Source organism: Vidua macroura, chromosome 16 (assembly GCF_024509145.1).
Source record: "Vidua macroura isolate BioBank_ID:100142 chromosome 16, ASM2450914v1, whole genome shotgun sequence".
Classification (NCBI taxonomy): domain Eukaryota; kingdom Metazoa; phylum Chordata; class Aves; order Passeriformes; family Viduidae; genus Vidua; species Vidua macroura.
Genome location: NC_071586.1, coordinates 15381041 through 15407844, shown reverse-complemented (window position 1 = coordinate 15407844; position 26804 = coordinate 15381041). Strand labels below are relative to the sequence as shown.

At 49.6% G+C, this 26804-nt stretch overlaps 3 protein-coding genes across 11 annotated transcripts; 2 read left to right on the top strand and 1 right to left on the bottom strand.

Annotated features, from left to right (window-relative positions):
• The first annotated feature begins 3 nt into the window (after nt 1-3).
• Nucleotides 4-13772, top strand: MEIOB (meiosis specific with OB-fold). 5 transcript variants are annotated; one of them, XM_053992288.1, is made up of 15 exons: nt 4-74; nt 970-1022; nt 2159-2240; nt 5491-5548; nt 6732-6863; nt 7398-7470; nt 7849-8044; nt 9101-9201; nt 10670-10722; nt 10807-10902; nt 11284-11385; nt 11848-12001; nt 12327-12510; nt 12958-13044; nt 13309-13772. In XM_053992288.1, exons 3-15 carry the CDS (start codon nt 2172-2174, stop codon nt 13420-13422), a joined length of 1419 nt encoding a protein of 472 aa, XP_053848263.1. In that variant the 5' UTR covers nt 4-74; nt 970-1022; nt 2159-2171; the 3' UTR covers nt 13423-13772. The 5 variants fall into 5 exon arrangements, with proteins under 5 accessions (XP_053848263.1, XP_053848259.1, XP_053848262.1 ...); XM_053992284.1 differs by having other exon boundaries at nt 970-1047; XM_053992287.1 differs by having other exon boundaries at nt 970-1082.
• Nucleotides 13773-15135: 1363 nt separating this feature from the next.
• On the bottom strand, nt 15136-16486 carry FAHD1 (fumarylacetoacetate hydrolase domain containing 1). Its single transcript, XM_053992290.1, has one exon. The coding sequence runs from the start codon at nt 16416-16418 to the stop codon at nt 15732-15734; it is 687 nt and encodes a 228-aa protein (XP_053848265.1). The 5' UTR covers nt 16419-16486; the 3' UTR covers nt 15136-15731.
• A 45-nt stretch (nt 16487-16531) lies between these two features.
• LOC128815457 (hydroxyacylglutathione hydrolase, mitochondrial) lies at nt 16532-26222 on the top strand. Of its 5 annotated transcripts, none has more exons than XM_053992211.1 (9): nt 16532-16610; nt 19721-19902; nt 20280-20344; nt 21105-21222; nt 22894-23002; nt 23828-23931; nt 24343-24444; nt 24686-24765; nt 25131-26222. In XM_053992211.1, exons 2-9 carry the CDS (start codon nt 19798-19800, stop codon nt 25228-25230), a joined length of 783 nt encoding a protein of 260 aa, XP_053848186.1. In that variant the 5' UTR covers nt 16532-16610; nt 19721-19797; the 3' UTR covers nt 25231-26222. The 5 variants fall into 5 exon arrangements, with proteins under 5 accessions (XP_053848186.1, XP_053848184.1, XP_053848185.1 ...); XM_053992209.1 differs by lacking the exon at nt 16532-16610 and adding an exon at nt 16641-16711; XM_053992210.1 differs by lacking the exon at nt 16532-16610 and adding an exon at nt 16739-16911.
• The last annotated feature ends 582 nt before the right edge of the window (nt 26223-26804 follow it).

Below are 26804 nucleotides of genomic sequence, written 5' to 3'. Positions count from 1 at the left end.
CTGAGGGAGGAGGGGGCGCGGGGCCTTTTCCCGCCACTGCGCCGGCGCCATCTTGTCTCCTTCACGAACTGAGGGTCTGTGAGGGGCACCTGAGGGGCTGAAGGGTCCATGAGGGGAACCTGAGGGGCTGAAGGGTCCAGGAGGGGAACCTGAGGGGCTGAAGGGTCCAGGAGGGGGCTGAAGAGTCCAGGAGGATGCTGAAGGGTCTGTGAGGGGCACCTGAGGGGCTGAAGAGTCCATGAGGGGAACCTGAGGGGCTGAAGGGTCAGTGAGGGGCTGAAGGGTTCATGAGGGGAACCTGAGGGGCTGAAGGGTTCATGAGGGGAACCTGAGGGGCTGAAGGGTCAGTGAGGGGCTGAAGAGTCCATGAGGGGAACCTGAGGGGCTGAAGGGTCAGTGAGGGGCTGAAGGGTTCATGAGGGGAACCTGAGGGGCTGAAGGGTTCATGAGGGGAACCTGAGGGGCTGAAGGGTCAGTGAGGGGCTGAAGAGTCCATGAGGGGAACCTAAGGGGCTGAAGAGTCCAGGAGGATGCTGAAGGGTCAGTGAGGGGCACCTGAGGGGTTGAAAGGTCCAGGAGGAGGTTGAAGGGTCAGTGAAGGGCACCTGAGGGACTGAAGAGTCCAGGAGGAGGTGAAGGTTCAGTGAAAGGCACCTGAGGGAGCTGAAGGGTCCATGAGGAAAACCTGAGGGGTTGAAAGGTCCAGGAGGAGGTTGAAGGGTCAGTGAGGGGCACCTGAGGGGTCTAAAGGGTCAGTGAGGGGCTGAAGGGTCCAGGAGGAGGTTGAAGGGTCAGTGAGGGGCACTTGAGGGAAATGGTGGGTGTGTGAGGAAGGCTGAGGGGTCCACGATGGGTTGAGGAGCACCTGAGGAGGTTGAGGGGTCCCTGAGTGGGGCAGCTCTGCTCCAGCTCTCAGAACCCAGAGCATTTAAAATCCTAAATGACCATTTTAATCTTCCTCTGATACAGGTGCTCTGATGCTGGCTGCTTTGACACGGCCCAGCTGGTGTGAGGTACAGCAGGTAACAATATTTAACAGCTTCTGAGGTGAGAATATTACCCTGTCTTGGAGGGATGCTAAGGTAATTTTCCTACAGGAGGAAACAAATTCTTCCATCTAATGGGATGGGAACAGGTTTGAGGGCCCCTTTGTTCATTGGTTTCTGTAAGGCAAATTTGGGCTGTCTCTGTGTGAGAGTGTAATTTGAAATGCTCTTTTAGAGAAATCACTTGGTTCTCAGAGAACTGCTTATTTTTCTTTAAAATGTACGATTATTTGTTCTCTAGTTCAACAGATCTTTATCCTAATATCTGATGAAATGGTTAACAGTTCTCACACGAGGTTCCAGGTATAAAGACTGTGAAAGCCATTCAGGATTTTGTTCTAAAGATTGAACAGGCATCCTCTGAAAAATGTCTCCTATTAAAGGTTATTAAGATTTGGACAATGCCATGGTTCCTTTTACAAGAGAAAATAGAATCTGACAACCATTTATTAAGTATCTAAATCTCTCTGAGGAACCCATGAGATAACAAAAGGCATTCAGAAGGTCTAAAAAAGCACCCATGGCCCCCCTTCAGCATCTCTAGAGAGAACCTGGGTGCTCTCAGGGCTGGGCAGTAAATGCCATGTTGGCAGCCTGAAAAGAATTGGTTTTCACAAATTTTATTTTAATAAATTCCCAACTTTTCTATTTTGAAGAAGGAATAAACTCACATTTTAAAGTAGTTTAATCTTTAGTCCAAAACCTCAATTAAAGGTGCTTTGCAACCCAACGCTTCTCTTTCCTCACATATAAATTGCCTTTTAAATATGAGCTGCCTCATTAAATTCAGTTGGACTTCCCAGAGAGAAGGAGGGTAAATATTTTTCAGAGCCTGGTGCTAATGGAGTCATTTAATGATGAATAATAAATAAAAATTACAGGCCTTTATTTGAGACGCTTAGGTAGAGCTGTCACAGTAAAATTCATAACTTCCATCACCAAATCCAAACAATAAAGAATTGTCTACTTCAGATGGCTTGAAATGCCTCTTATTGAAAACAGATGCTATTAGGTCAAAACATTTATGTTAAAAAATAACTTGTTATTCTCACTGTGAATGGTCTTAAGTGATTTGTTTGGATTTTTACAAAATCTAAGTCAGTTTCCTCCAGTTTCAGGTAAAGAATGGCTCATTCTCGTTCAGCACGGGACTTCGTTGCACTTTCAGATCTGCATCCAAACCTCGCTCGTCCTGTAAGTCTCACAGCCATGGTCCTTTTGTTCCCAGATGAAATTGTATCTGACTGTCTTATGTTACTGCAAAATTATGTAATTGATGTGTATTTAGGCACTGATAGCATTAGTGCAATTGTTGGGTAGAAAGGACCTTCCCTTCTTTGTGTGCAAAGCAGCAAAATGAAAATTGATGCTGTTGTTGTCCGCAGCCTGTGGGTACCACAGGCACAGATATTGACTGGACAATTCCATGTATCAGAGGCCCCTTTGTAGCACTTTAAATGGATGCTGAATTAGTGAAGACATTATTCAAGACATTACAGAGTCAGCATTATGCAGCCACAGTCATCTGTGACCTCAGCAGTCTCTCACGGCACGCTAGGGAGGCAGGGTGAAAATCTCACAGTTCCATGGCAGGGTTGGTTCTGTTTCTTTGGGATGAAAAACGGGTTTGCATAGGATCACAGATTGGTTTGTGTTGGAAAGGAGCTTAAAGCCCATCCAGTGCCACCCCTGCCATGGGCAGGGACACCTTCCACTGTCCCAGGCTGCTCCAAGCCCTGTCCAGCCTGGCTTTGGACACTGCCAGGGATCCAGGGGCAGCCACAGCTTCTCTGGGAATCTGTGCCAGGGCCTGCCCACCCTGCCAGGGAAGGATTTCTCCCCAATATCCTAAGCCCACTCTCTCTCATTGTCCCTTGTCCTGTCACTCCATCCCTTGTAAAGTCTCTCTCCATGTTTCTTGTCAGCTCCTTCAGCCCCTGGAAGGCCACAATTAGGTGACCCCAAAGCTTCTCTTTTCCAGGCTGAGCAATCCCAATTCTTTCAGCCTTTCCAATCATCCTGGAGCCTCTTCTGGACTCACCCCAACAGCTCCACGTCCTCCCTGTGCTGGGACCCCAGGGCTGGAGGCAGCTCTGCAGGTGGGGTCTCACCTGTGCAGAGGCAGAATCCCCCTTCCCCTGCCCCAGGGAAGTCCTGGTGTTCCTGAAAAGAGTGAAAACATGGAGTTTTCCCATTCCCACCGCTTTTTATTGGGGATGGCACAATTTATTTTCTCATTTACTTTAAACAAATGAAAGAGGAATCACAGAAAAGGGATGATGTAAGAGAAGTTTTCTATCCCCTTAGAGCCATACTGATCCAAACTGATCTTCAGCAATGCTAATCTAACCTGTCATTCACAGTTCCTCCCAAATATTGATCCACTAACCCAGGTAAAAGCTTTTATTTTACAAATAAAAGCTTTTATTTTACAAATAAACCTTGAGTATTGCAGTTAGCAGCACATGGCAATGAAAGTATTTTTATAAAATAATAATTTATGATAGAATGATCAGTGTGTGTTGTGTTAGGACGTTAAAGCAGCTGAACACGTAGTCTGAAGTATCAAAATGGCACGGTTTATGAGTTTGCTGTTTATTTTAAAAAGTGAAAGAGATTGAAGTGTAAACACTTGCAGCGTGTTCACGAGTTGGTTGAGCAGCCTCAAGCAGTGCTCTGCCAAAACAGGCACCGTGGGGGGGTGTTCCCCTCCTCTTTTGGGGAAATGAGTGCTTGGGCAGTTGCACAATGAGCTGATCAAGGAAATGATCTCTGGAAGTTTTTCTCCCTTCCTCAGTCCAAAACAATTTCCAGCCAGATCAATTCCTTCTGCCAGCTCCCTGTGCAAGCTCAGTGTTGGAGACACAGAGGTGAACACATTTACAGCAGGACCAGGGCAGATTTCTTTGTGAAATTGGATATTTACACCAGAAATTAGGCACAATCAGCCTAATTTCTGCAGGCACTCGTCCTAAATGTCAGTTCTTTTGACATTTGGTGGTGAGATACAGGGAATGTTGCCCTCTGATTTAATAGATTTAAAAAAAAAAAAAAAAAAATCCTAATCAGACTCACTGCATGCAGTGGACATAAAGCATTCAGTGTGGAAGTGCTGTACACATGTGGCCTCTTCCTGAGTGTGTCCATCCGTGCAGGATAAGGCAGATCCCGTGCTCCCTCTAGTGCTCCCAAGGAAATCGGAGAGCTGATTTTTGAGCACGTGTCAATATCGTTGCAGTGAAGTCAAGCAGGTCACGCTGCTTTGTGAATATGTACAAAATGAATCCTGGCTGGGTTATTGAAATGTAGTCCTGCCCTTCCCAGCTGGCTCTGGAATTCTGCTGGAATGGGACACTCACAGAAGGGCTCTGTGAAGGAGCTGTGGCTGCCACATCCCTGGGAGGGTCCCAGGCCAGGCTGGACAGGGCTTGGAGCCCCCTGGGATTCTGGAAGGTGTCCCTGCCCATGGCAGGGGGTGGCACTGGATGGGCTTTAAGGTCCCTCCAAGCCAAACCAGTCCAGGATTCTGTGAAGTGGAATTGATGAGGGATGCTTCATGTTTTGAAGGATCCTGGCAGTATTGCACTGTCAGTCTGTTCTTCCAGCCCTTGTCTCACTCTGACTTTCCTTGCTGACCTTTTAAATCCCAAACAAGCACTTCAAAACTCTTCTCTGACACCAAGGACCACCTAAAAAACAACAACAACCCACCACACAGCTGTTATGTTGTATTATAGATAGATGGGTAATATATCTATAGCTACATGTGTGTGTTTGCTCCCAGTAGTTGTGTTTGACAATTGAGAACAGGATGTTTTTACATAATAGACACAGGTTTAGCAAAGCAGAATAAGATTGGTTTTGGTCTGAATCAACAGAAAAGCTCCTTGCCTCAGCTCCCTTGGAGTCAGTTGAAAGACAGCAAGAGAGAGGCACCTGTAGAAATTTAGATTGCTTGGCCGAGGCCAGGACAAGCTCCTGTGGCTGCACACGTGTGGCTCGTGGTGCTGACAGCCAGGAAAACCTTGGACACTTCACTGTAAAATAAATCCTGTCCAGACTTTCCATGGAACATTTGAGGAGATCTGAGACCTGTGCAGAGAGCATGAAACAACAACATTGCTGCCTACCTGAGGAGTGATTGCTGTAGAACAGCCAAAGTTGGGAAGGTTTGGGGTGAACTTTTGTCCTCCCATTTTCTTCACAAACAGAAACAGATGGATTTATTTTAATATTTTTATTAGTCACAATTTTTTTCCTAAAGTAAACTTGTGTGTTTATGTTTTACTCTTTAGCTCATACAGTACTGTTGAATAAATAGATTAAAATGATTGCCAGCCAGAAATATGTTTATTATCATCATCAGAGTATAATTCCATGAAATCTAATTCATCATCTACATCTGGGTTTAATACTTGTACTCTATAATCTTTTTATTTTTCAGAATGTAATCGGGGTGGTTATTGGGAAAACAGATGTCAGAAGCTTTCCAGACCGAAAAAGTACAGTCCCTTTAAACTCTTTTTGCTTCATTTTCTTCAGCAGTGTAATTTGGCAGAGATGACTGAAATCAAGATTGAAATGATAAACAGATTTCTCAGTGTAAAATGGATAGAATAAAAATGCACTCCTAAAAATCGTGTCTGTTTGAGAATCAAGATGAAAGAGCAGCATTGGTTTGGCTAAACCATATCAATTAGAAATTGGAAAAACTCTGTCATGGAAGTGTTTCATGCTCTGAAGATGGAACCAATATGAACCCACTCTTCCTTAAATACTGCTGGAATGAGCTGGTGCCTTCATATTTGTTCTCTCTTAAAACAGAAATGTTGAGGACACGTCTTGTGGAGTGACACAAGTAATTTCTGGCCTGAGTAGCAACAGCTTCGTCTGGGACAAAATGGGAATTGTATGTTATTAATAATGTTAATTGGAAATTGAAATAACAAATTTGCAGTCAGGGTTGGTGCAGACACTGTCAGGAGCACCTCCAGTCCTGGAGAGCCATTCCAGCTCCAGGAGAAGGGCTCAGTTTTTCTGCTGCCACTGGCTCCTGCTGAGCTGCTGGAGGGGTGAGATTTTAGGGGAAAGTCATCGTTGTCACCTGAAACTGGTGGCACCCTAGTGCAGAGTCTGCAGACAGGGTGTTGGTGTGTGTGCTCCATGGACTCTGGGGGATCACTCGAGTTTTCCTTGCTAATTTACTAATCCATTGCATCATGGAAAGCTTTGTTAGTTAGCTGTATGAGACAGGGCAGGGACGCAGACACCAACATCCTGCATTTTCCATAGCACTGGAAACACTCTGCTTTATTCCATTCAACGCCCTGGCAGTGACCCTGCAGCCTGTGCATCAGTCAGCCCCGCTCCTACAGGACAGGGCTGCGTGTACAAAGGAGCCCCGCTTGTGTGTTTGCCAGCCCTGGCTGTCACCTCGCACAGCTCCTGCGCCTCTCCCTGTTTGATCTGGAAGTTTACACGTGCGGGGTGCACAGGTACAACTCCAGCAGGAATCGCAGCCCATTCCCAAACACCACTGTGTTCCTGCACCACCTGCTGGCCTCTAGTGGGAGAAAATTCCCGTCAAAATCCAGGAAAAGCCCCAGACAGTAGTTTTTATACACATATTCTAGTTAGAAATCAAGTTGTGCTGAGGAATTGCTGCAGCCCTGTTTATTTTTGCAGACATTGGCACTGAGAGATACACCTTCAATTTTACCATTCGTGACTCCCCAACTTACTTCATTAACGTCCAGTCCTGGGGCAGAGAAGAATACATCAGATCCCTCTCAGAAAGCTTCAGGGTTGGTGACTGTGGTGAGTTTGTTTATTTTATTTATTCCTACCACGTTTCTGTTTGCATGGAAATCAGGCTTGTGCTGGTGAGTTTTGCTCTGAGGACTCACAAACAGCCTAATTGGAAACAAATTGTGCAGTTCTGTTCAATATAAAGAGGAAAGGAACAAGATTCCAAGGATTTCAATTCAAGCCCAGTAAATATGTCAACAAAAGAAACCCAGTGAGTGCAGCAACTCAGAGCTGGCCTGCAGATAATCAATGTCAAATCTCACATTATATTGAGGTCTTAAACATGATGGAAAATAAGCTGTAAAGCAGTTTGGTGATTGTCTTCCCTCAGTTATAGATATGGCTATGATTGCTGATAAAACCACAGCAAAATTCCTGTATTTATTTACAGGATGTGCTTTTATCTTTTCAAGTTCATAGAAAGATTTTGCTACCTGTGGTTGTTTGGGTAAAACTTCTGAGCTTACAGAGTGTACACTCAAAAATATCTATAATTGTACCTGTAATTAATTTCTAACATTACTTATCAATGCTTTATTTTAGTTACAATCGAAAATCCTTTAATTCAGTCAAAGGAAGCAGAAAGAGAAGAAAAATTCAACCCTGTAACTCCTAGGTAAATTTAAAGCATGGAGTGGTAGTTCTTTCTAGAAATATCAAAGTTAAGACTTGCTTCAATTTCCAGCCACATGAAATTGGTAGAAATATTTGGTGTTTTCTTGCATAGCTATACCTTCCTCCTGTGCTCAACAATGTCTGGTCAAATCTCAAAGGAGAATATATTTAATAAACAGAAGGTCATAAAGCAATAATGCTCTTTGTTATTAAACAGAGTAAATTCCATTATTTGAGTAAAATCTACAAGAATTTTTTGTACCTTTAGGAAAAACTATAATGGAATAAAGTTGCCTTTTCATATTAATTGAATGAACATTTTACACTGTTGATACCTCAGTGAGTGCTGTGCTGATCCATGGGATTTGTTCTGTTCTAGTGGCTACAAATTATTGCTCAGTGAAAACCACTCTGTGGTTAAAACCTCTTCCTGCTACGACACAGACACCAGGCTCCTGGCTCTGCTGCACCTGCCTGTCAAGGACCCTCAGGATTATTATTCCCTGGGGGACATCGTGGCAAATGGACAAAGCCTCCATGGGAGAGTCCTCAACGTGCTGGCAGCTGTGATGGCAGTGAGTGAGGAGCATTTCTGTGTTTGCCACGAGTAACTTCATTGGAAATCTGTGTAAATTTGGATTTTGGGCTGTGATGGCAGTGAGTGAGGAGCATTTCTGTGCTCTACCATGAGTAACTTCACTGGAAATCCGTGTAAATGTGGATTTTGGGCTGTGATAGCAGTGAGTGAGGAGCATTTCTGTGCTCTACCACGAGTAACTTCACTGGAAATCCGTGTAAATGTGGATTTTGGGCTGTGATGGCAGTGACTGAGGAGCATTTCTGTGCTCTACCATGAGTAACTTCATTGGAAATCCGTGTAAATGTGGATTTTGGGCTGTGATGACAGTGAGTGAGGAGCATTTCTGTGCTCTACCATGAGTAACTTCATTGGAAATCTGTGTAAATGTGGATTTTGGGCTGTGATGGCAGTGACTGAGGAGCATTTCTGTGTTTGCCACGAGTAACTTCATTGGAAATCCGTGTAAATGTGGATTTTGGGCTGTGATGACAGTGAGTGAGGAGCATTTCTGTGCTCTACCACGAGTAACTTCATTGGAAATCCGTGTAAATGTGGATTTTGGGCTGTGATGGCAGTGACTGAGGAGCATTTCTGTGCTCTACCACGAGTAACTTCATTGGAAATCTGTGTAAATGTGGATTTTGGGCTGTGATGGCAGTGAGTGAGGAGCATTTCTGTGCTCTGCCATGAGTAACTTCATTGTAAATCTGTGTAAATGTGGATTTTGGGCTGTGATGGCAGTGAGTGAGGAGCATTTCTGTGCTCTACCATGAGTAACTTCATTGTAAATCTGTGTAAATGTGGATTTTGAGCCTCACAGTGGCCAGGACTCCACTTGTTCAGCTTGGCAGCTGAGTGACAATGACCACACACACCCTTTGATGAGATTTTTATCAACAAAATGAAGGGAAAATTAAGTGACCCCATTTTTTGTAGTCTACAGTCTTTCTTCTCTTTTCTAACCTTTTTATTTTCTTTATTTATTTATTCTTTATTTATTCTTCTAAACACTGAATAGAGGACAAATGACTACTTCTTTCTCTTATTAAAGGTTGGGGAGCCAAAGTATTTTATGACTTCAGACAAAAGGAAAGGCCAGAGGTGTGAAGTAAAGCTGTATGATGAAACAGAGAGGTCTTTCCCAATAGTATGGTAAAATGTTCTTTAATTCACTAAAAAAATAATGCAAACACGGGTAAAGAAATCAGCTTAACACACACTAATTAACCATAAACCTGTCTTTTAATTTAAATATATTGATATTTAGGAGGCAACTGAGGCAGCAATGTACACTGAAAAGACTTAAGAAAGAGATTCATTAGAGTGGCCTTATAGATCTTGTGGAGTTTTATGGCTTGCTGACAGCCTGCTGGCTCATGGATGGCAAAATGAAGCTCAGTTCCAAATAATTCCATTTTTTTTTTTTAATGTGGACATTTGAGCTAATTCAGGAAATGACTTTTAAAACCAGCTGCAAAGGCTGTTGTGTCTCTTCCACAAGCAGGGGGCCAGGAAAATGAAGAGCATGATCCATTTTTAAAGCCAAGCAGGACTGCCAGAGGAGTGGAAATAGGTTGAAATAGTTTTAAAATATTTAAAATAATGCAGGAACATTTTGATACGACCTTGGCTGTATTTTCAAACTCTGTCCTGTTTACAAACACAACTTCCACCCAGCCCATCCCTGCTCTAAACAGTGCCTTGTTCACAGAGGAACCTTTGCATTTTGCCCAGAGTTTGTTCCATAAACCTGTGGCTTTTCCAAGTGCAGGGGCACGTGGGGTATGGGTATTCCCTTGCCCTGGGGTTGCTGTTTGGTGGTTAAAAAGTGACTTCAGTGACCTTTGTTCCCTCAGGGGAAGTAGGCAGCCAGCCCTGCACTGTGGGCTGGGAACTGTGGTAGCACCAGGGATGTTTATCATGGGATGTTTAACATAATTCATGCCCACAAAGCCAAAAGAAGCATCTCTGGGGTGAACCCTTCCAGCCCAGGGTTCATTTGGAGCAGCTCCTCCATCAGCTGCCTCAGTGCTGAGACTTGGGCACTGTCAGGGGATTGCAGAGCCCAGCAGTGAAGAGGTGGCTGGGCAATATCAGATGAAAAAGAAATATCTTAAATCTTTTTCCAAGGATTAAGGAGAAAACCCACCAGAACAAATCTGTGCTTTGGCTGTGCTCTTACCAGCTGAATGAGATTTTATCAAGAGACTATGAAATTACCATTTTTGAGGGATGTTTCTGACCTCACTCCAGTCTCATCATCCCCAGCCACAAAGATCCCAGTGTTGGAAGTGGCTGAACATCTGGCCTGGGGATCTGAGCAATCAGCCTGGCCCAGCACAAACAGCTCCTTTAACTGACATTTGCTTCAGCTAGAAATGACTTGGATAAAAGCTGAAATATAGCATTTCCCCAGGCATATTCTGCATTTAAACCCATCTTTATTTTATCCTGTTTGGAATAAAGCAGGCACATGGAATTTCAGTGCCACGTGTGTCACAAAGGAGTCGTGTCCCCTTTGGCCAATTTTATTACAACTATGTTATTTAGTAGTTTAGTACTAAACACTTTGAGTGCTGCTTCAAAAATGTTTTGATGCATCCACTTTTGTTTCATTTAGCTGGGATAATGAATCCATCCAGCTGGCACAGAGTTGGATTCCCCAAGAAACAGGTAAAACAGTCTGGTTCATGGTTTTATTGAAGTTCTTATTGTGGCATTTATTCTCCAGTAACATGGGGGTGTTTTTCTGCACAGTTATATTTGCATCAGATGTGAGAATCAATTTTGACAAATTTAGGAACTGCATGACTGCAACTGTGATATCCAAAACCATCATTACAACCAACCCAGGTAAGAGCTGCTCAAGTATTTCTTTACTTTTAGTAATTATTCTAGGCTAGAATGCATTAATTAATCTATTGGAACTGTGATTTCTTCTGCCTGCTTCTCACAAAGCTCCCTGCTCTTTGTCTGCTATGTGATGACCAGTGCCTTTGGCATGTTATTTGGCATTTTATTTGGCATTTTATTTTGTATTTTATTTTGTATTTTATTTGCAATCTTCATATGTTTATTCCATACAGGACTAACAGTTAAAATAAAAAAATAGAAAAGCAAATCTTGGCTAATTCCGATGTGTTTGTGCTACCAGAATAAAAACTTGTGAAATATAAAAATGCTGTGATTTTTACATGCAGTATATACTGATAACTTTTAAAAATGCACCTTCAGAAACAGCAGAAGCAAATGTTCTCTTCAGCTTCATCAAAGAGAGTGCCCAGGCAGGAGCTCTGCCCAGCCCTGTGAAGGAGCTGCCAAATGAAAGCATTAACTGTAAGCACTGGATTTCATTTACCTGCACAGTGTCATGTCACAGTGCAGCTGAAAGAATTCCTGCTCTGTGTGTTCACAGAAACGAAACTCAGGTCCAGCCTGGCTGCGTGGGTAGAGTTTGGGTGGTTTCTTGGGGCTGTCCTTTATTTTATCTTTATGTATCTTCAGCTGACTGTGCCAGCTGCAGCCTGTCTGCTGTGTTCTTTCTGTCTGGAGCCAGTTTGGAGAAGTGATGGGGAAAGCTTTTGTCAAAAACTCCTTTTGGAGGTTAAAAAGATTAAATAATAGATATATTCCAGATCTGAGTCCCTTTTCTTTTACCTTTTTTTTTTTTTTTTTTTTTGGAGGGGGGCTTTGCTGCTGCTTTAAATCTCCTTTTTATCGCCTTAAGATCCACTTTTGCCATTGCTCTTAGAATAATTTCTGGCTCGGACACACTTAACTTGTCTTGTAAACTTGTAGTGGAGGCTGTAGTGGATGTCTACACAGTGGAACAGCTGAAAGAAAAAGCTCTCCAGAGTGATGGGAAGCTGGAGCCTCTCCATGGAATTATTTATGGCTACATTTCCACCCTGGACATCGACGAGAACGTGTCCAGAGTCCTGCGCAACAGATGGTGAGCAACTGCCAGCTTGGAATGTGTACTAAAAACTGCTTGTCCCTCTTCCCCCGGCCCAAATGAGATGGAGCAATATTTTAGTCCTGTCCCAGAGAAGAAATAAAACTCCTCTGGAGGATGCCATGTGGGTTTCTGCTGTGGGGTTTTGTTGAGGGCTCTTTGTGGTCCTAGAGTGAAAAAGGTCACTTTGTCTCAGACAGACTCAAGAGTTTAGGAGATGAATTTTTTTTAAAGACAAAGTCTCTTGGGACATCTCAGTCTAGAAAAGTGTTTCAGGAAGAATAAACTGCATATCTGCATGAATTCTCTCCTTGTGTTGCAGCTCAATCTGCCGGTTCATCGTGAATGAAGTGTCAAACACCTGCACCTTCTGCAGCGACGTCCCTCCAGAGGCCAGGTCCACCTTTGCCAGCTTTGACATCCTGGTGGATGTGACAGACCACACAGGCACCCTGCACTCCTGCTACCTGTCTGACTGTGTCGCTGAGGAAACCCTGGGCTGCACAGTAAGGGGGCCTTGGGCTGTTCCTACTGAGCTCAGCTGTGGAGCCTGATGGGAATTACAAATATTGGTAAATGTTCTCTGTGTGTGTGTGAGAGAGTTACACAAATGGCATGCATGGATGGATGGATGCACACACAGGGCTGTTTGATAAGGCTAAAGCTGGAAGTCAGCAGGAATGCCAACAGGAATTGTGTTCAGGGTAAGAGTGAACTCAGTTCAGAACACTGCTTTTCTGAGAACGTGGCTGGAAATCCCTAACTCTGATTTTCAAACACCCTGCAGTTTATCTGGTTAATGGGACTGTCTTGGTACACATCTCATACCAAGCACTACACTAAAATAGAAAAATACAGCTTAGAAATGTATAAAAAATATATATAAGATGTTCTTTTCATCATCATTCTGTTGTGGAGATGTTTTAACTACTTGAAGTGTTCTGTGGTGTCAGGTCCATGAATTCCTCATGCTGGAAGAAGACCAGAAGACTGCACTGAAATGGCAACTCCTCTTGGAACGAAGCAAGATTTACTTCAAAGTCAGTATTTAATGTTTCATTCAAAACAGTAGCTGTTTTTCACTTTTAAACCTGTCCTTTTGGGCAAAACTCCCCTTACTCTCCCATCTCCCTATTTCCAGGACAAAATGAAAGTGTTTGACTTCAGCAGTAACAGGCATATGGCATAAATGTGTACTCACACAGGAAACAATGCAAATAAATCTGTCAAACATGCTGTGTAACAGCTGAAAATAATCTCTGTCAAGGTGCTGTGATAACAAAGATCCTTAATTATTTTTCCAGGTTACATCATCACCCAATTGGAGAACTGGATTAAAAGTGAATCTTCTTTCCTGCAAACTGGCAGATCCCATAGAGGCGAGTCAGAGCTTGTTGGGAAGAGACTGGAATTATTAATAAATGCTAGGAAAGGCTTCCTTCACTCTGTTGTTAGAGATGGAATTCTGCTGTAGTTGGGTTTTGCCAAGTCTGTTCTGATGGTAAAGGAGGAGTGCACGTTACAATACCTCTAAGTGGGCTTCTGAGTTCATATTTTTGGGTGATTGTACTTTAAAAATTGTACTTGGGCCTCAGCTTAAATGTTAATTCAACCCCTTTCAAGGGGGCTGGAAGATTTCCTCACTCAGCTGAGATCTTTGAAAAAATCAGAAATAACAAATGGGTTAAAAGAGATCTGTTGAACTTCTGTGGTTTTAACTGCTTTGCTGTTTTGTGTTAAAGAAATAAAGACCCCCCCCTTAAAACACTGCCTGGGTTTGTGGTGCACCTTGCTGAGGCCAAACGTGGAGCTGTGGGCAAGAGCAGGGCTGATTCTTTTTGGGCAGACTAAGTCTAATTAGAGCAGAGTAATCAATTAGCAGTGACCTCTGACAAGCAAAAATCAAGCTGAGGCTGCAAGCAGGACTCCTTTCACCAAAGCTGGATTTAAAGGTATGTATATTGTGGCTTCCTTCATGTATTTTCCCCCTGTTTTTAAGATATTACATGTCCATTTATATTTATTTATTTATTTATTTATTTATTTTTATTTATATTTATATATGTCCATAGCTACCCCTCCTGTTGGTGTATTTGTCACATCCTCACTCCTGAGCACATTGGGACTCAGCCTGTTTCCAACAGAGGGAGATCCCCCAGCCCTGCTCTGGCAAAGGGTTTTAGGCCAGGACACCCCAGGGAACTCTGATCCCCCTGGTGCCCTCCCTACCCCTTAAAGCTCCCCTGTGGGCACAGAGAAAACCCCCACAGAAACAGGAAATCCTGACAAGCAATCCCAGATTGCATCCCTGACTCATGGGTGGCAATAAAGACCCCAAAAATGCTGCCAGCGTTGGGTCACAGCATCCCTCTTGTAGCAATAAATGGTTCAACATTTCCCAGCCACAGCAATTCCCATTCTGCAGGGAATGTTTCCAATAACTTCATCCCAACTCTGTCAATGGCCAGGGCTGGAGACCAAACTGCAAATGATGCCCTGCTGCTGTTGCCAGAGATGGGAATGTTTGACAGGCAGGAGGAGATGCAAACAGTACAGACATTAATTCCATCCTTCCTCTTCCAGAGCTGTTCACCCTAGTATCTATTTTAATTCTGAAGAAATTCTAAAGAAATTCTTCAATTTCTTCTCCCAGTGTGGTGTGCAGCACTCTGGACTGTGCTGCTCTCACAGAGCTGCTTCTCTTTGGGAAGCAGGAATTTTCTCTGTAAAACTCCCCACTTTTAAAAACAAAGCTTTTCCTAGCAGTTATTAAGATCTGGCTCTGATACGTGGAAGCGTTTAGCTTTGGTGCTTTGCATTTATGTTAAATAAAAATCCATCTGTTTTTGTTAGAAATGAGCCAGTTCTGTGCAACCTTTGAAAATCTAAGTTTTGATGTTTGCATGGGGAGGATTTTTTAAATTATATTTTACAACTCGCTCTGTTGAATTGCTGTCATGCAAACCGGTGGGGGAGTGCTGCATCAGCTGGAGTTGGGAACTGGGGAAAGTTACCCAGTGTGGCTTTCAGCAGCTGGAAATACTTACAACTCCAACTGCTGCACTGCCCTGGGTAACAGCAACTGCTGCAGTTAGGGTTTTACTAAAAATACATAGAAATCAGTCAGAAGAAAAGTTTGGTGGTGATCTTTACCCATATGGTTCTTTATTCTTGATCTTTTTGCATTATTTTACTTTTAGGACACATTTAAAGCTCAGTTTAGGAAAAAACAATCTGCCAAACATCTGGCACACTTCCTGCTGCCTTCGCCCCCTGGAGTGGGAGGAAAAGGCATCCTCCTTTAATTTGTATGTTTGAAAACAGCAGGGAGAAATCACAAAACTAATCCAAAAAATCAAACATCTTTCTCTTGTAGAGGAAACTCTTTGTGAAGCTGCAACTCTTGATTTAGGGCTGCACATCTACACATAAACCTTTGATTTTCCACAGCATGGCTGAGCCCTAGCTCCTATATCATCTTTTGAATTGTTTTGATCAGTAATTTTTATTTTAAGGCAGTACACTGGCAAAACCCACAGCATCAGCAGAAGAGAAGCACACACAGAAGGACAGCCAGGCCCATTCCCCTCTCCAATGTCTCCGCTGCCAGTTCCCAGGTATGGTTTTGGAATTAAATTTTAGATTCTGGAGCTTCTGGGCTCCACCTGCTCCAGGCTGGGCTGCACTGCAGGTGTGCTGAAGCTCCATGGAGATGGGGCTGTGGCAGTCACACACCTCTTGTGCTCCTGGGTTCCGTGCCCTGTGCCACCTTGAACCTGACGGACACCACGTCCCTGATCCCCGCCTCGATCTCATCGTTGGCCTCCACGGCCCCGACTCCTTTGGGAGACCCCGTGAGAATCAAGTCCCCTTCTTCCAAGGTGAATATGTGGCTGATGTAGCTGATCAGGTAAGGGATGGAGAAGATCATGGAGGAGGTGTCCCCCTCCTGCCTCAGCTTCCCGTTCACCTTCAGCCAGATCTGCAGCTTGTGCGGGTCTGGGATCTTCTCCTTGGGCACGAAGTCACTGACGGGGCAGGACGAGCCGAAGCCTTTGGCCAAGGTCCAGGGCAGCCCTTTCTTTTTGCACTCCTCCTGCGTGTCGCGGGCCGTCATGTCCAGGCACAGGGCGTAGCCCGCCACGTGCTCCATGGCCGCGTCCTGCGGCACGGCCCGCGCCCTCCGGCCGATGACCACCCCCAGCTCCACCTCGTGGTGCAGGTTCCGGCAGTAGTAGGGCCGCAGGATCGGGGACCCCTCCCGCACGTAGGCCGAGGAGGGCTTGAGGAAGAAGAGCGGCTCGGCGGGCAGGGCGCTGCCCATCTCCTTGGCGTGCTCCGCGTAGTTGCGCCCCACGCACACGATGTTCCTGCCCCACTCCCAGAAGCGGGACAGCGGTTTGGAGGTGGCCATGGCCGCCCTTGCTGCGTCCTTGCCGGGCCCCGCACGGCGCCGCCGCCGCTTCTCCCCGCTCCTCCTCCGCGGGCTGAGCGGGCGGGCCGAGGGCCGGGCCCGGGCGGGCGCAGCGCCGCCCCCGCGCACGCCGGGCCGGGCCGGGCCGGGCCGTGCCGGCGCTGCCGCCGCCTCCTGGGGCGGACAGCCAAGGTAACCGGGCCGGGCGGGGTGCACGATGCTCCGCGGGGGCTGGCGGGGGCTCGGCACCGCCCTGGCAGCCGGGGCCGTCCTCGGGGCCGTTCTCCGAGCCGGTACGTGCGGCGGGTGTGCCCCGGTAGGGCCGTGCGGGGCCGTGCGGGGCTCTCGGGCCGTGCCTCGCGGCTCCGGGCGTGCCCGGCCTTTGGGCTGACTCACGGCCCGGCCCGGCCGGGACCTGAGCCCTGCTCGGCTGCAGGCGGGGCCGTGCCGTGCCGAGCCCATCGCGGAGGCCCCGCGGAGCCCCGGAGCGCCGGTCAGTGCTCGGGGAGGAGGACGGGGGCCGGGCTGGGTTGGGCGGGTGGCAGCTTGTACCGGTGATGGAACCAACCCCGGACTGTCCGAGCTTTGCGTTTGCATTTCGGGCCTAAATCCTCAAAGCCTGTCCTGGGCTCTCTGGGAAGTCTCCCCAGGTGGTTTTGCATCACTGGGGGGTTGAGACGTGGCTGTGATGGGCCAGAATCGCCGGGGTGCTGTGCCAGAGCCGGCGCTGTGCCGCTGCAGTGTGGCAGTGTCACACCGAGCCCTGGCAGCTCCCGGCACCGCAGGGTGGCCGCTGCACCTTCCACCCTGCCGGGACTGGAGCTGCCCTGGGGTCGGAACCATTCCTTGGAGCCACAAACTCGCTGGGAATCCCAAAAACCCCTGCAGAGAGTGAAGAGTGAACGTGGTTCTTGTGGGGCGTGCAGTGACAGCCCTGCTTGAGACAGGAATTTTCCACTCTTTTATGTAATAAGGAGACTAACCCCAAACGCTCTGGAGGAAGTGCACGAATCCGCCGGGTTCTGAGGGAGCCTGCCTGCTGTCAGTGCCCAGCTGACATTAACACTTCCAGCTGCAGAGCCTTTCCCCTCGGCCATTCCAGCTGTGCCCATGAACCATTCCACAGGCCTGGGTGGAATTCAATTTTAGCCTTTCCCCTCGGCCACTCCAGCTTTGCCCATGAACCACTCCACAGGCCCGGGTGGAATTCAATTTTAGCCTTTCCCCTCGGCCACTCCAGCTGTGCTCACGAACCACTCCACAAGCCCCGGTGGGTGATTCAGAGCCTGCTGGTGGCTGCTCCAGGCGTGCAGTCAGGAGGGACGTGGGACAAAGCTGAGCGAGAATCACTGGGCATTAATGACTTCTGGGGCAGAGCTGTGTGGGTGACACGATCTGAGCGTCGCCAGGGAGCTCCCCTGGGCTGGACAGGTCCGAGCAGTGCGTGAGGAGCTCCCTGCGCCGCTCCTGAGCTGCAGATGGCAGCTCACAGCACGTCAGTTTCGTTCTTGGTGGATGTTTTCTCATTCCTTTGTTGAAACTATGTGTTTGGAAGCATTTCCTTATGTGGTGCAGCTTGTTTGTTTGTTTGGTAAGAATTGCAAATTACACACGCAGAGAGACTGTGGGATCGGGGCCAAGGTTAGAGACGGTTCATAGGGAAGAAGCGTCTGAAGTATGTGAATATTTCCTTTGAGTTGAAGTTAAGGTTGGATTGTTTCCTTTTGTTTGGTTGTATTTTTTCCTAGTTGGTGTCTGGCCTGCAAACAAGCACCCAGTATAGATAACTCTTGTGACTGACAGCATCCAAAAGTTCTCCCTGTTGGCGAGCAGTTGTTTTTTGGGCATTTTTATTCCCCATCAAAGAATAGTAAGGGCTTTTTTTATGTTCTTTGTTTGAAAGGAGTCTTCTCCGGTGAAGCACTGCAGGTAGGATGCTTCTCCCAATACTGTAAATCCCCAGTGCATGCCTGTTGCATTGTGCTTTGTTTTTGGTTTTTGTTTTGTTTTGGTTTGGTTTTTTTTGGTTTTTTTTTGTTTGTTTGTTTTTTGGTTTTTTTTTTTTTGTTTGTTTGGTTTTTTATTTTGATTTTGTCTTTTGGGGCTTGGTTTTTTTTGTTTTTTTGGTTTTTTTTGAGCACTATGTTTAATTTCACTGCTTCCCCCTTCCCTCATGAGCAGGGATGGTGGAGGTGGAAGGGGAAGAAGCTCTGGGCAGGGTGATTGTGCCAGAAGGCCCTGACAGCTCCCTGTGCCCGGGCTGGGCTGGCAGCAGCAGCAGATCTGCAGGACTGTGGGGCTCCTGCAGAGCTGCTCTTATCAGGGGTGGGCAGGCTGGGGACAGTGGCACGGGGTGAGCACCAGCACGGGGACCCCTCCCTGTGGCACGGAGGGAGGTGGCCAAGCAGGAAAGTCAGGAGCCTTTGGGAGAGTCAGTGGTGCAGAATAAAATGGGTCTGAGCCAGCACAGGCACCTCTGGGTTGTGCAAACACCTCGTGGGTGCCCAGACAGCAGTTCCTGACCTGCAGGGACTGGCACCTCTTTCCCTGCAAGTGTTTGAGCTCAGCTCTGAACTGCAGGGATGCCAGGCCTCGTTGTCTTTGCTTCCCTTCCTTCAGTTTGTGTGGTAGCACCTCTCAGGGTTGGTTCTTTCTTTAAGAGCCTGTGCACCGAGCAGTGGAGCCCAGGTTATTTGCATCTGGAATTTGCTGCTTGGATCTGATTAAACATTGAACCCAAAGCAAACACGGAAGCTCTGGTGTTGCATCAGGGCAGGCATGAGCAAGAGCCCTGTGTTACCTGGCCAGGTGAGGGAGCCTTCCTCCCTTGGAGAGCCTGTTTTTACTCCATGAGCAGTGCAGGATGACATTTCCCCCAGAAATACAAACCAGATATTTCTGTTGGAGCAGTGTGTGTATTTCTGTATTTCTCCTTTATTTTTTTTTTTTTTCCCGCCTTCCTTTTTGTTTTTTGGCTCTAACATGCCTTTTGTGCCTTTTTTTGCAAAGTCACTGTCCCGGCCTGACCTTTGGCCGGCTCCATTCTGCTTTCCTGCCCCTTGAAATCTCCTCTCTGATCCGAGTGCAGAGTTGTCCCTGCATGGAAAGCAGTGTCCTGTCCTTCTCAGGGCAGCTGTGGAGCACCCAGAGCCTCGAGGGCACCAGGTTTTGTCCCGTGGTGGCCTCACTCCTCGTGTCTAAAGGAGGCAGGTCAGGCTGTGCTGTGAGCTGGGGCACCTGCCATGCCCTGTCCCACCTGTCCCCCTCCCAGGGCTGAGCTTTGGCTGTTTTTGGGTGCCCAGGTCCAGCACAGCTGCGAGCTAAATTCCTGCACAGCGAGCACGAGCTGAGGGAGCCCAAGACAGTGAGCCAGGCCGACATGAAGGTGGAAATCCTGCCAGCCCTCACTGACAACTACATGTACCTCCTCATCGACCAGGACACCAGGGAGGCTGCCATCGTGGACCCTGTGCAGCCCCAGAAGGTAACGCTCCCCTGGCTCTGGGGTGGCCTTCCAGGGTGTCCTTCCAGGAGGGAACGAGCCCCACGCTGCCTCAGGGGTGGGGGAAAGGCTGGGAGGGGCTGCCTGTGCACAGGGACAGCCAGGGCTCACCCTGTAATTCTGCTGTGTCCCTCACTCCCCCCAGGAATTACTGACCTGGTTTGGGATTTTGGCCTTAATTTGATGTAGGGCAGAAAAGGGAAATGGGTCAGAGCTCTTGTGTTGCCCTCCACCTCCAGCCTGGGTGGGATGAGCTCCCTGCAGAGCTGCTGTGGCTCTCACTCCTCGTGTCCAAGTGCCACCAGGGGTGCTGCCAGCTCGTCCCGTGGTCTAACTCTCCTCCCGTGTTCCTCCTGCAGGTTTTGGATGCAGTCAAAAAGCACGGCGTGAAGCTGACCACTGTCCTGACCACCCACCACCACTGGTAACCACCCTGTCCTGGTCCCTCACTCACACAGAGCCAGGAGCTGCTGCTCTCCTGGATCCAGGTGATCCCTGAGCAGCAGAAGGATCAGAGCTCATTCCTTTGGCCTTGCTCTGACCAGAGGCCTTGTGCAGAGCTGTGTGTCAGTGCCTTTCACCTTTAAAATCCTGATTTTTCCAGGGAGCCAGTGCAGGGACTGGGTGTGGGAGGGAGCACGTTGGTGCTGAGGTGCCAGGACCTGAGGCCTCCTGCAGTCAGCTTGGTGGGAGGATCACACAGGTGCAGATCAGCTCTGCCAGGCGTGTAAAACGAACGTCTTGCTGTAGTAACCTGCCTGTGGGTCAGAGTGGAGCCACCTCTGTGGCTGGAGAGTGAAACAGCCAGCCCTGAGCTGGACAAACCAGCAGCACAGCAGGGCTCTGGGGTGTCTGTGTGCTTGCTCCCTGGTGTTCTGTGGGATGCTGGGTTGCACATTTTCCACTCACCCCATTCCCTCCCTGCCCCAGTTACTGGAGAGGTGACTGGGAGCCCCTAAGGCTGCTGTTTCCCAGCTGGGGATGGATTTGTCGGGGATTGATTCCCCCTCTGACTGCCTTAATTACTGGAGAAGCCATCTCCACTCCTGCTGTCATGGCCTGTCCTTGGCTGTGAGGAGTGATAGATCCTGGGAGAGGGCTGGGTCAGGAACGATCACCTGGAGCTGACCACTGACCAATAAATCTGTGTTCATCCCTCCCCAAATCCCTTTTTCCCCTTCCAGGGACCACGCTGGAGGCAACGAGAAGCTGGTGAAGATGGAGCCGGGGCTGCGCGTGTACGGGGGGGACAGCAGGGTGGGGGCCCTGACCCAGAGGGTGTCCCACCTGACAGCTCTCAAGGTAAAGGGGGGGACTGCAGGGACAGGGCACCCCCCCTTGGTGGCACAGCCTGTTCCCAGCTGAGCTGGGCAGTTCTGGTCCCTCTGAACACCCCTGGCGTGTGGTGGGTGCAGCTTTCCCCCTTTTCCTGGTGACTGCCACCCCTCTGCCTCGTGTGAGGACAGCACCGAGGGACGTGGGACATGCTGGGTGTCCCTGTGCAGCTGGGGGCAGAGCAGGTGTGGGACAGGGCAGGGGCAGTGTGACAGGGACAGTGTGACAGGGCAGGGACTGTGTGACAGGGGCAGTGTGACAGGGCAGGGATGGTGTGACAGGGACAGTGTGACAGGGACAGTGTGACAGGGGCAGTGTGACAGGGACAGTGTGATGGGCTGTGTGACAGGACAGGGACTGTGACAGGGACAGTGTGACAGGGCAGGGACAGTGTGACAGGGGCTGTGTGACAGGGACAGTGTGACAGGGCAGGGACAGTGTGACAGGGACAGTGTGACAGGGCAGGGATGGTGTGACGGGGCAGTGTGACAGGACAGGGACAGTGTGACAGGGACAGTGTGACAGGGCAGGGGCTGTGTGACAGGACAGTGACAATGTGACAAGGGCTGTGTGACAGGACAGTGTGACAGGGGCTGTATGACAGGACAGTGACAATGTGACAGGGCAGGGATTGTGTGACAGGGGCTGTGTGACAGGACAGTGACAATGTGACAGGGCAGGGATTGTGTGACAGGGGTTGTGTGACAGGACAGTGTGACAGGGGCTGTGTGACAGGACAGTGACAATGTGACAGGGCAGGGATTGTGTGACAGGGGCTGTGTGACAGGACAGTGACAATGTGACAAGGGCTGTGTGACAGGGGCTGTGTGACAGGACAGGGGCTGTATGACAGGACAGTGACAATGTGACAGGGCAGGGATTGTGTGACAGGGGCTGTGTGACAGGACAGTGACAATGTGACAGGGCAGGGATTGTGTGACAGGGGCTGTGTGACAGGACAGTGACAATGTGACAAGGGCTGTGTGACAGGGGCTGTGTGACAGGACAGGGGCTGTGTGACAGGACAGTGTGACAGGGGCTGTGTGACAGGACAGTGACAATGTGACAGGGCAGGGATTGTGCTCTGCCTGGAGCACTGAACAGATCCAGGCGTTCCTGTGGGATGGCAGCTGGCGTGTGGGTGAGGAGGGCAGTGCCAGCTGCCTGCGTGGCTGTCCCTGGCTGCTTGCAGGAGAGCTGGCAGGTGCCAGCACTGCTGGGAGAGGTGCAGGCAGGCGTGAAGGGCACTGCTGGCCCCGGGTGCACCCTGGGAGGGGCAGCAGCACTGGAGGGTGGGCAGATGAGGCTGTGATTAATCCTTGCCTTTTCCTCAGTGCCATCCCCTTCTCCCCTTCAGCTCCATTTCTCTTTGGAGCTTTTTTCACGCTCCATCAGCTTTGTTTAGGATTCTCTGTTGGCTCTTGCTGCCAACCAGGCTTGGAGTCCCTGTGCATGGAAATGAAAGGATCTGGCAGTTCCCTTTGTCAGGACACCTGCTTGGAGCTCTCTCCCAGGAGCAGAGCTGGTGCTTCCTGGCCAGACTGGGGCAGATTTAGGACCCTTAGAGCACTAAGAGTAGCAGTTCTTTCCTAACCGTGCAATTGCAGCTTCAGCTGTAGTGTTCTGCCTTCTTCCCAGGTGGGATCTCTAAGTGTGAAATGCCTCAGTACGCCGTGTCACACCTCGGGACACATCTGTTATTATGTGACTAAGCCAAATAGCTCCGAGCCACCTGCAGTTTTTACAGGTGAGGAGTTGGGAGGTCCCCTTGCAAAAATAGAAGCTCCCCCTCTGCCTGGGTGCCTCTGGCTCTGGATGTGCTTCCCTCCCTTCCTGCCAGGGCAGCTGCTTAACATCCACGTCTTGCTCCCCTTTCCAAGCAGGAGTTGTAGGTGGAGCTGGGGAAGCCCCTCTGGATTTGTCAGCCAGGGCTGCACACCCTGCAGGCAACATCAAGAGCGAGCCCTGGATGAGTCCTACATCCAGCCTTTTTTTTTTTTCCTGGATAAAAGAGCTGTTGGTTTCCTGTCTCAGGCCAAACTGGCTGATCCCAGACCCTGTTGCTTTTCCATGTATCTGTGCTCGCATCTGACAGCAGAGAGAGGAGAGAATAGAGGAGTCAGAGGGGGCTGGTGCTCCACTGCTGGTGGCCAGGGCCTGGATCCTGGTTTGGGGAGAAGGATTCCCCTTCCCTGGGGCTGTGCTTCATCCCAGAGCTCACAGAAGCTCCTGCATGGAAGAGAAGGAGGCTCAAACAAGAATTTTAGGGAGCACTGGGGAGAAAATAGAGGCGACTCATCTTTGTTCATTTTCACAGCAAAGAACAAGTGTTCCTTGTCCCCTGTAGGAGGGACAGCAGGGGACAGGGGCTGCCCTGAGGTTGGAGGTGCTGGCAGGAGGTGCCTGGGGAGATTTCCTGCCTCAGCAGCCACGTTTGCCACCAGGGTTGACGTGGCACAGCCTGGCTGTCCCCGTGCTCCTGCTGCTGTGCTGGGGCAGCAGTGGCAGGGCTGAGCCCTCAGGCTGGCTGTGGGCAGGCTGCTGTGGGCCTGATGGCACGTCACCCCTGCAGGTGACACCCTGTTCGTGGCTGGCTGTGGGAAGTTCTTCGAGGGCACCCCGGACGAGATGTACAAGGCTCTGATTGAGATTTTGGGCAGCCTGGACCCCAGAACGGTACAAACCTCTCCTTTTGTGTGAGTGAGCCAGCCCAAACCAGCACAGTGTGGAGAAACACCCTGGGAGTGCTGCTGCTCAGAGAGGCTCTCTGGTGTGTGCAAGGACTGAATGCCTACAGGAATTCTGGATAGCTGCAGTGCTCTGGAAAGGATTTGCCTGTCCCAAATGTGTTTGTGCTTTGTGGGGGAAGGAGCAGGGGCTGGTTATTAAAGGCTGCTGAGCTGGGACATGGGGCTCTCTCATCTGTTCAACTGGCAGCTTGTCCTGCCTGCTGAGTCCTGGCACTTGTGCCTGTCTCCAGCGTGGGGTCTTGGGTTGGGTGTGTTGTTCCTGCTGTGCTGGTGGCACCTGGCACTCCCCCTTGGTGCCTTTGGAGTCCCCAGTGTCACTGTCCCTTCCTCTTCCCAGAGGGTTTACTGTGGCCACGAGTACACCATCAACAACCTCAAGTTTGCTCGGCACGTGGAGCCCGGTAACCCCAGCATCCAGGAGAAGCTGGCCTGGGCCAAGGTGAGCTGCTTTCCTTCCCCTGCACACAGAGCCCTGCTGAGGAGGTGGAGGAGAGGAGACCACGCTGGGGAGGAGCAGAGGGAGTGAAGAGCCAGGAGCTGCAGGGTGCTGCGTTGCAGGGGAGCGGGGTTTGGCTGTGCCCAGTTTGCTGTCTGGGGGAGGAGTTCCCTGCCGTGTTCTGTGCAGGACACTCCTGTTGCCCAGCACTGCTGCTGGAGCAGCTCTGTGTCCCTCCTTGCAGGCCCAGTACGACAGTGGGGAGCCCACCATCCCCTCCACCATCGCCGAGGAGTTCACCTACAACCCCTTCATGAGAGTGAGGTAGGGAGGCCCTGCTGCTGGGGGGCTGTGGGCAGGAGGGGCTGTCCCAGTGCCTCCCACAGTCCTGTCTGGATGCTTCCAAGGCTCTCACTGGCTGTCCTGGCAGAAGGATCCTGGATTTGGGGGTTGTGCTGAGCGTCGTTCCCTGACTCGGGAGACAGAGCAGGCTTTGTTGTGTGCTGTTCCTTCACCCAGCAGATGGAGGCTGCCGGGGCACAAAAGTGCCATTTCCTCCTGAGCCTTCAAGCCAGGCCTGAGAGCTGTGCCAAAGCCCAGTCTCTGATGCTGAAGTGCAGCCTTGAGCCCTGACCCTGGTGCCTCCACAGCTGGGATTCCATCCTGACCCTGCTCTTCCCTCCTGGCAGGGAGAAGTCAGTCCAGGACCACGCCGGGGAGAGCGACCCTGTGCGGGCCATGGGGGCCATCAGGAAAGAGAAGGACAACTTCAGAGTGCCCAAGGACTGAGCCCTGCCTGCATCACTTTAATCATCACTTTAATGTCACTTCAAGTGTCACTTAGACCATTCAGATGTTTTAGGAGTCAAATCTTCTGTCGTGGTTGAGACAAGTTTTACTTAGTTTTTTTTGTTTTAATTAATGGAAAAAAAAAAGCACTTTGCCCTTGTTGAGATGTTCTACAGCATATTTATATTATGATGAAGAATATTTATCCTCCTCTTGCTGTCTCTCAAGCTGTCACGTGTCACCTGCAGATCATTGTGCAAGTGTTGGTGTGCGACTCGAGGCTGGGCAGGATCAAACCTGGACGTTTAGGAAGAAGCTGTCATTTCTCTGCTGTGCTTGCAGAAGGTGGGACTGAGATGTCTTTGTGAAGCAGAGACCAGACACAGGAGCTGAAGATTTCAGTGTTTCCTCCATGCTGCTACTCCAGCATTCTGGGCATCCTCCTGGCCCCACTAAAACCAGTTCCAGGGACAGACCTGCTGCACCAGTGCTGCTTCAGGGTGTCACCTGGGAGCTCCCTGGGCTGCTCTGGCTCTGGGACTGGCTCTGGGGCCATCCAGCTGCTCTCTTGTCCCTGGCATTGCTGTGCTTGCACCCTTTGAGTCCCGAGGCTGTTGCATGAACCTGTGCCCTGTGTGTGACCTGTGCCAGCCCACAAACCAGCCAGGGGTTTGGCTGGTGGCTCAGAACTCACCTGGTGAGTGACTGTCCCCCTGAGCTGTGGTGACACCCCTGCAGCAGGCCAGGGGCCTGGGAGTGACAGGCAGCTGAGCAGTTGTTACCTGTCCCCAGGTGAGCAGGGATGTGGGGTGGCACCAGGTCTCCATTTGCTTTAAAATGCTGAATTTTACGTAGTTCAGAGGGAAAAGCGGTGCCTAAAGCTGTGGTGTCTCCTGGAACGCTGTGCTGCCACGCCAGAGTGGGACTGTCCTGATGAGTGTGACTGCCCTGAGGGCTGGGCAGAGGGGAAATAAAGAACGGCTGGAAGCAGAGGTTGTTAACTCACAGATTTATTAATTTCTTGGGTTTGGACTAGAGATTGAAGTCAACCAACTGGGGAGTGCCATTCTCCCTAATCCTGGGGTGAGTGGGTGGCATTGTGGGGACCCCAGGGGCTTTAGTGGCAGCTGTGTTTTTGTGAAAGGGGAACAGAGAAGGTTCAGCCCTGGATTTGCTGCCTGTGAGTGCCAGTCCCTCCTCACAAGTGGCATTTGGGCCCCTCAGGACAAGAGGGACATGGAAGGGCTGGAGCATATCCAGGGAAGGGATCAGAGCTGGGGAAGGGTCTGGAGCCCCAGGAGGGGCTGAGGGAGCTGGGAAGGGGCTCAGTCTGGAGAAAAGGGGGATCAGGGGGGACCTTGTGGCTCTGCACAGCTCCTGCCAGGAGGGGACAGCCGGGGGGGTCGGGCTGTGCTCCAGGGAACAGGGACAGGAGGAGAGGGAGTGGCCTCAGGCTGGGCCAGGGGAGCTCAGGGTGGATATTTGGGAGAATTTCCTCCTGCAGGGGCTGCCCAGCCCTGGCACAGCTGCCCAGGGCAGGGGTGGAGTCCCCATCCCTGAGGGGATTTAACAGC

What these genes read in the sequence shown, in the direction of transcription:
- MEIOB (XM_053992288.1), top strand. Translation starts at nt 2,172, where the DNA reads ATGGCTCATTCTCGTTCAGCACGGGACTTCGTTGCACTTTCAGATCTG. An exon ending in TGCTGGCAGCTGTGATGGCA is followed by an intron (nt 8,045 to 9,100) that starts GTGAGTGAGGAG and finishes CTCTTATTAAAG; the next exon opens with GTTGGGGAGCCAAAGTATTT. An exon ending in AGGAAACCCTGGGCTGCACA is followed by an intron (nt 12,511 to 12,957) that starts GTAAGGGGGCCT and finishes CTGTGGTGTCAG; the next exon opens with GTCCATGAATTCCTCATGCT.
- FAHD1 (XM_053992290.1), bottom strand. Translation starts at nt 16,418, where the DNA reads ATGGCCACCTCCAAACCGCTGTCCCGCTTCTGGGAGTGGGGCAGGAAC.
- LOC128815457 (XM_053992211.1), top strand. Translation starts at nt 19,798, where the DNA reads ATGAAGGTGGAAATCCTGCCAGCCCTCACTGACAACTACATGTACCTC. An exon ending in GCCACCTGCAGTTTTTACAG is followed by an intron (nt 23,003 to 23,827) that starts GTGAGGAGTTGG and finishes TCACCCCTGCAG; the next exon opens with GTGACACCCTGTTCGTGGCT. An exon ending in AGAAGCTGGCCTGGGCCAAG is followed by an intron (nt 24,445 to 24,685) that starts GTGAGCTGCTTT and finishes CCCTCCTTGCAG; the next exon opens with GCCCAGTACGACAGTGGGGA.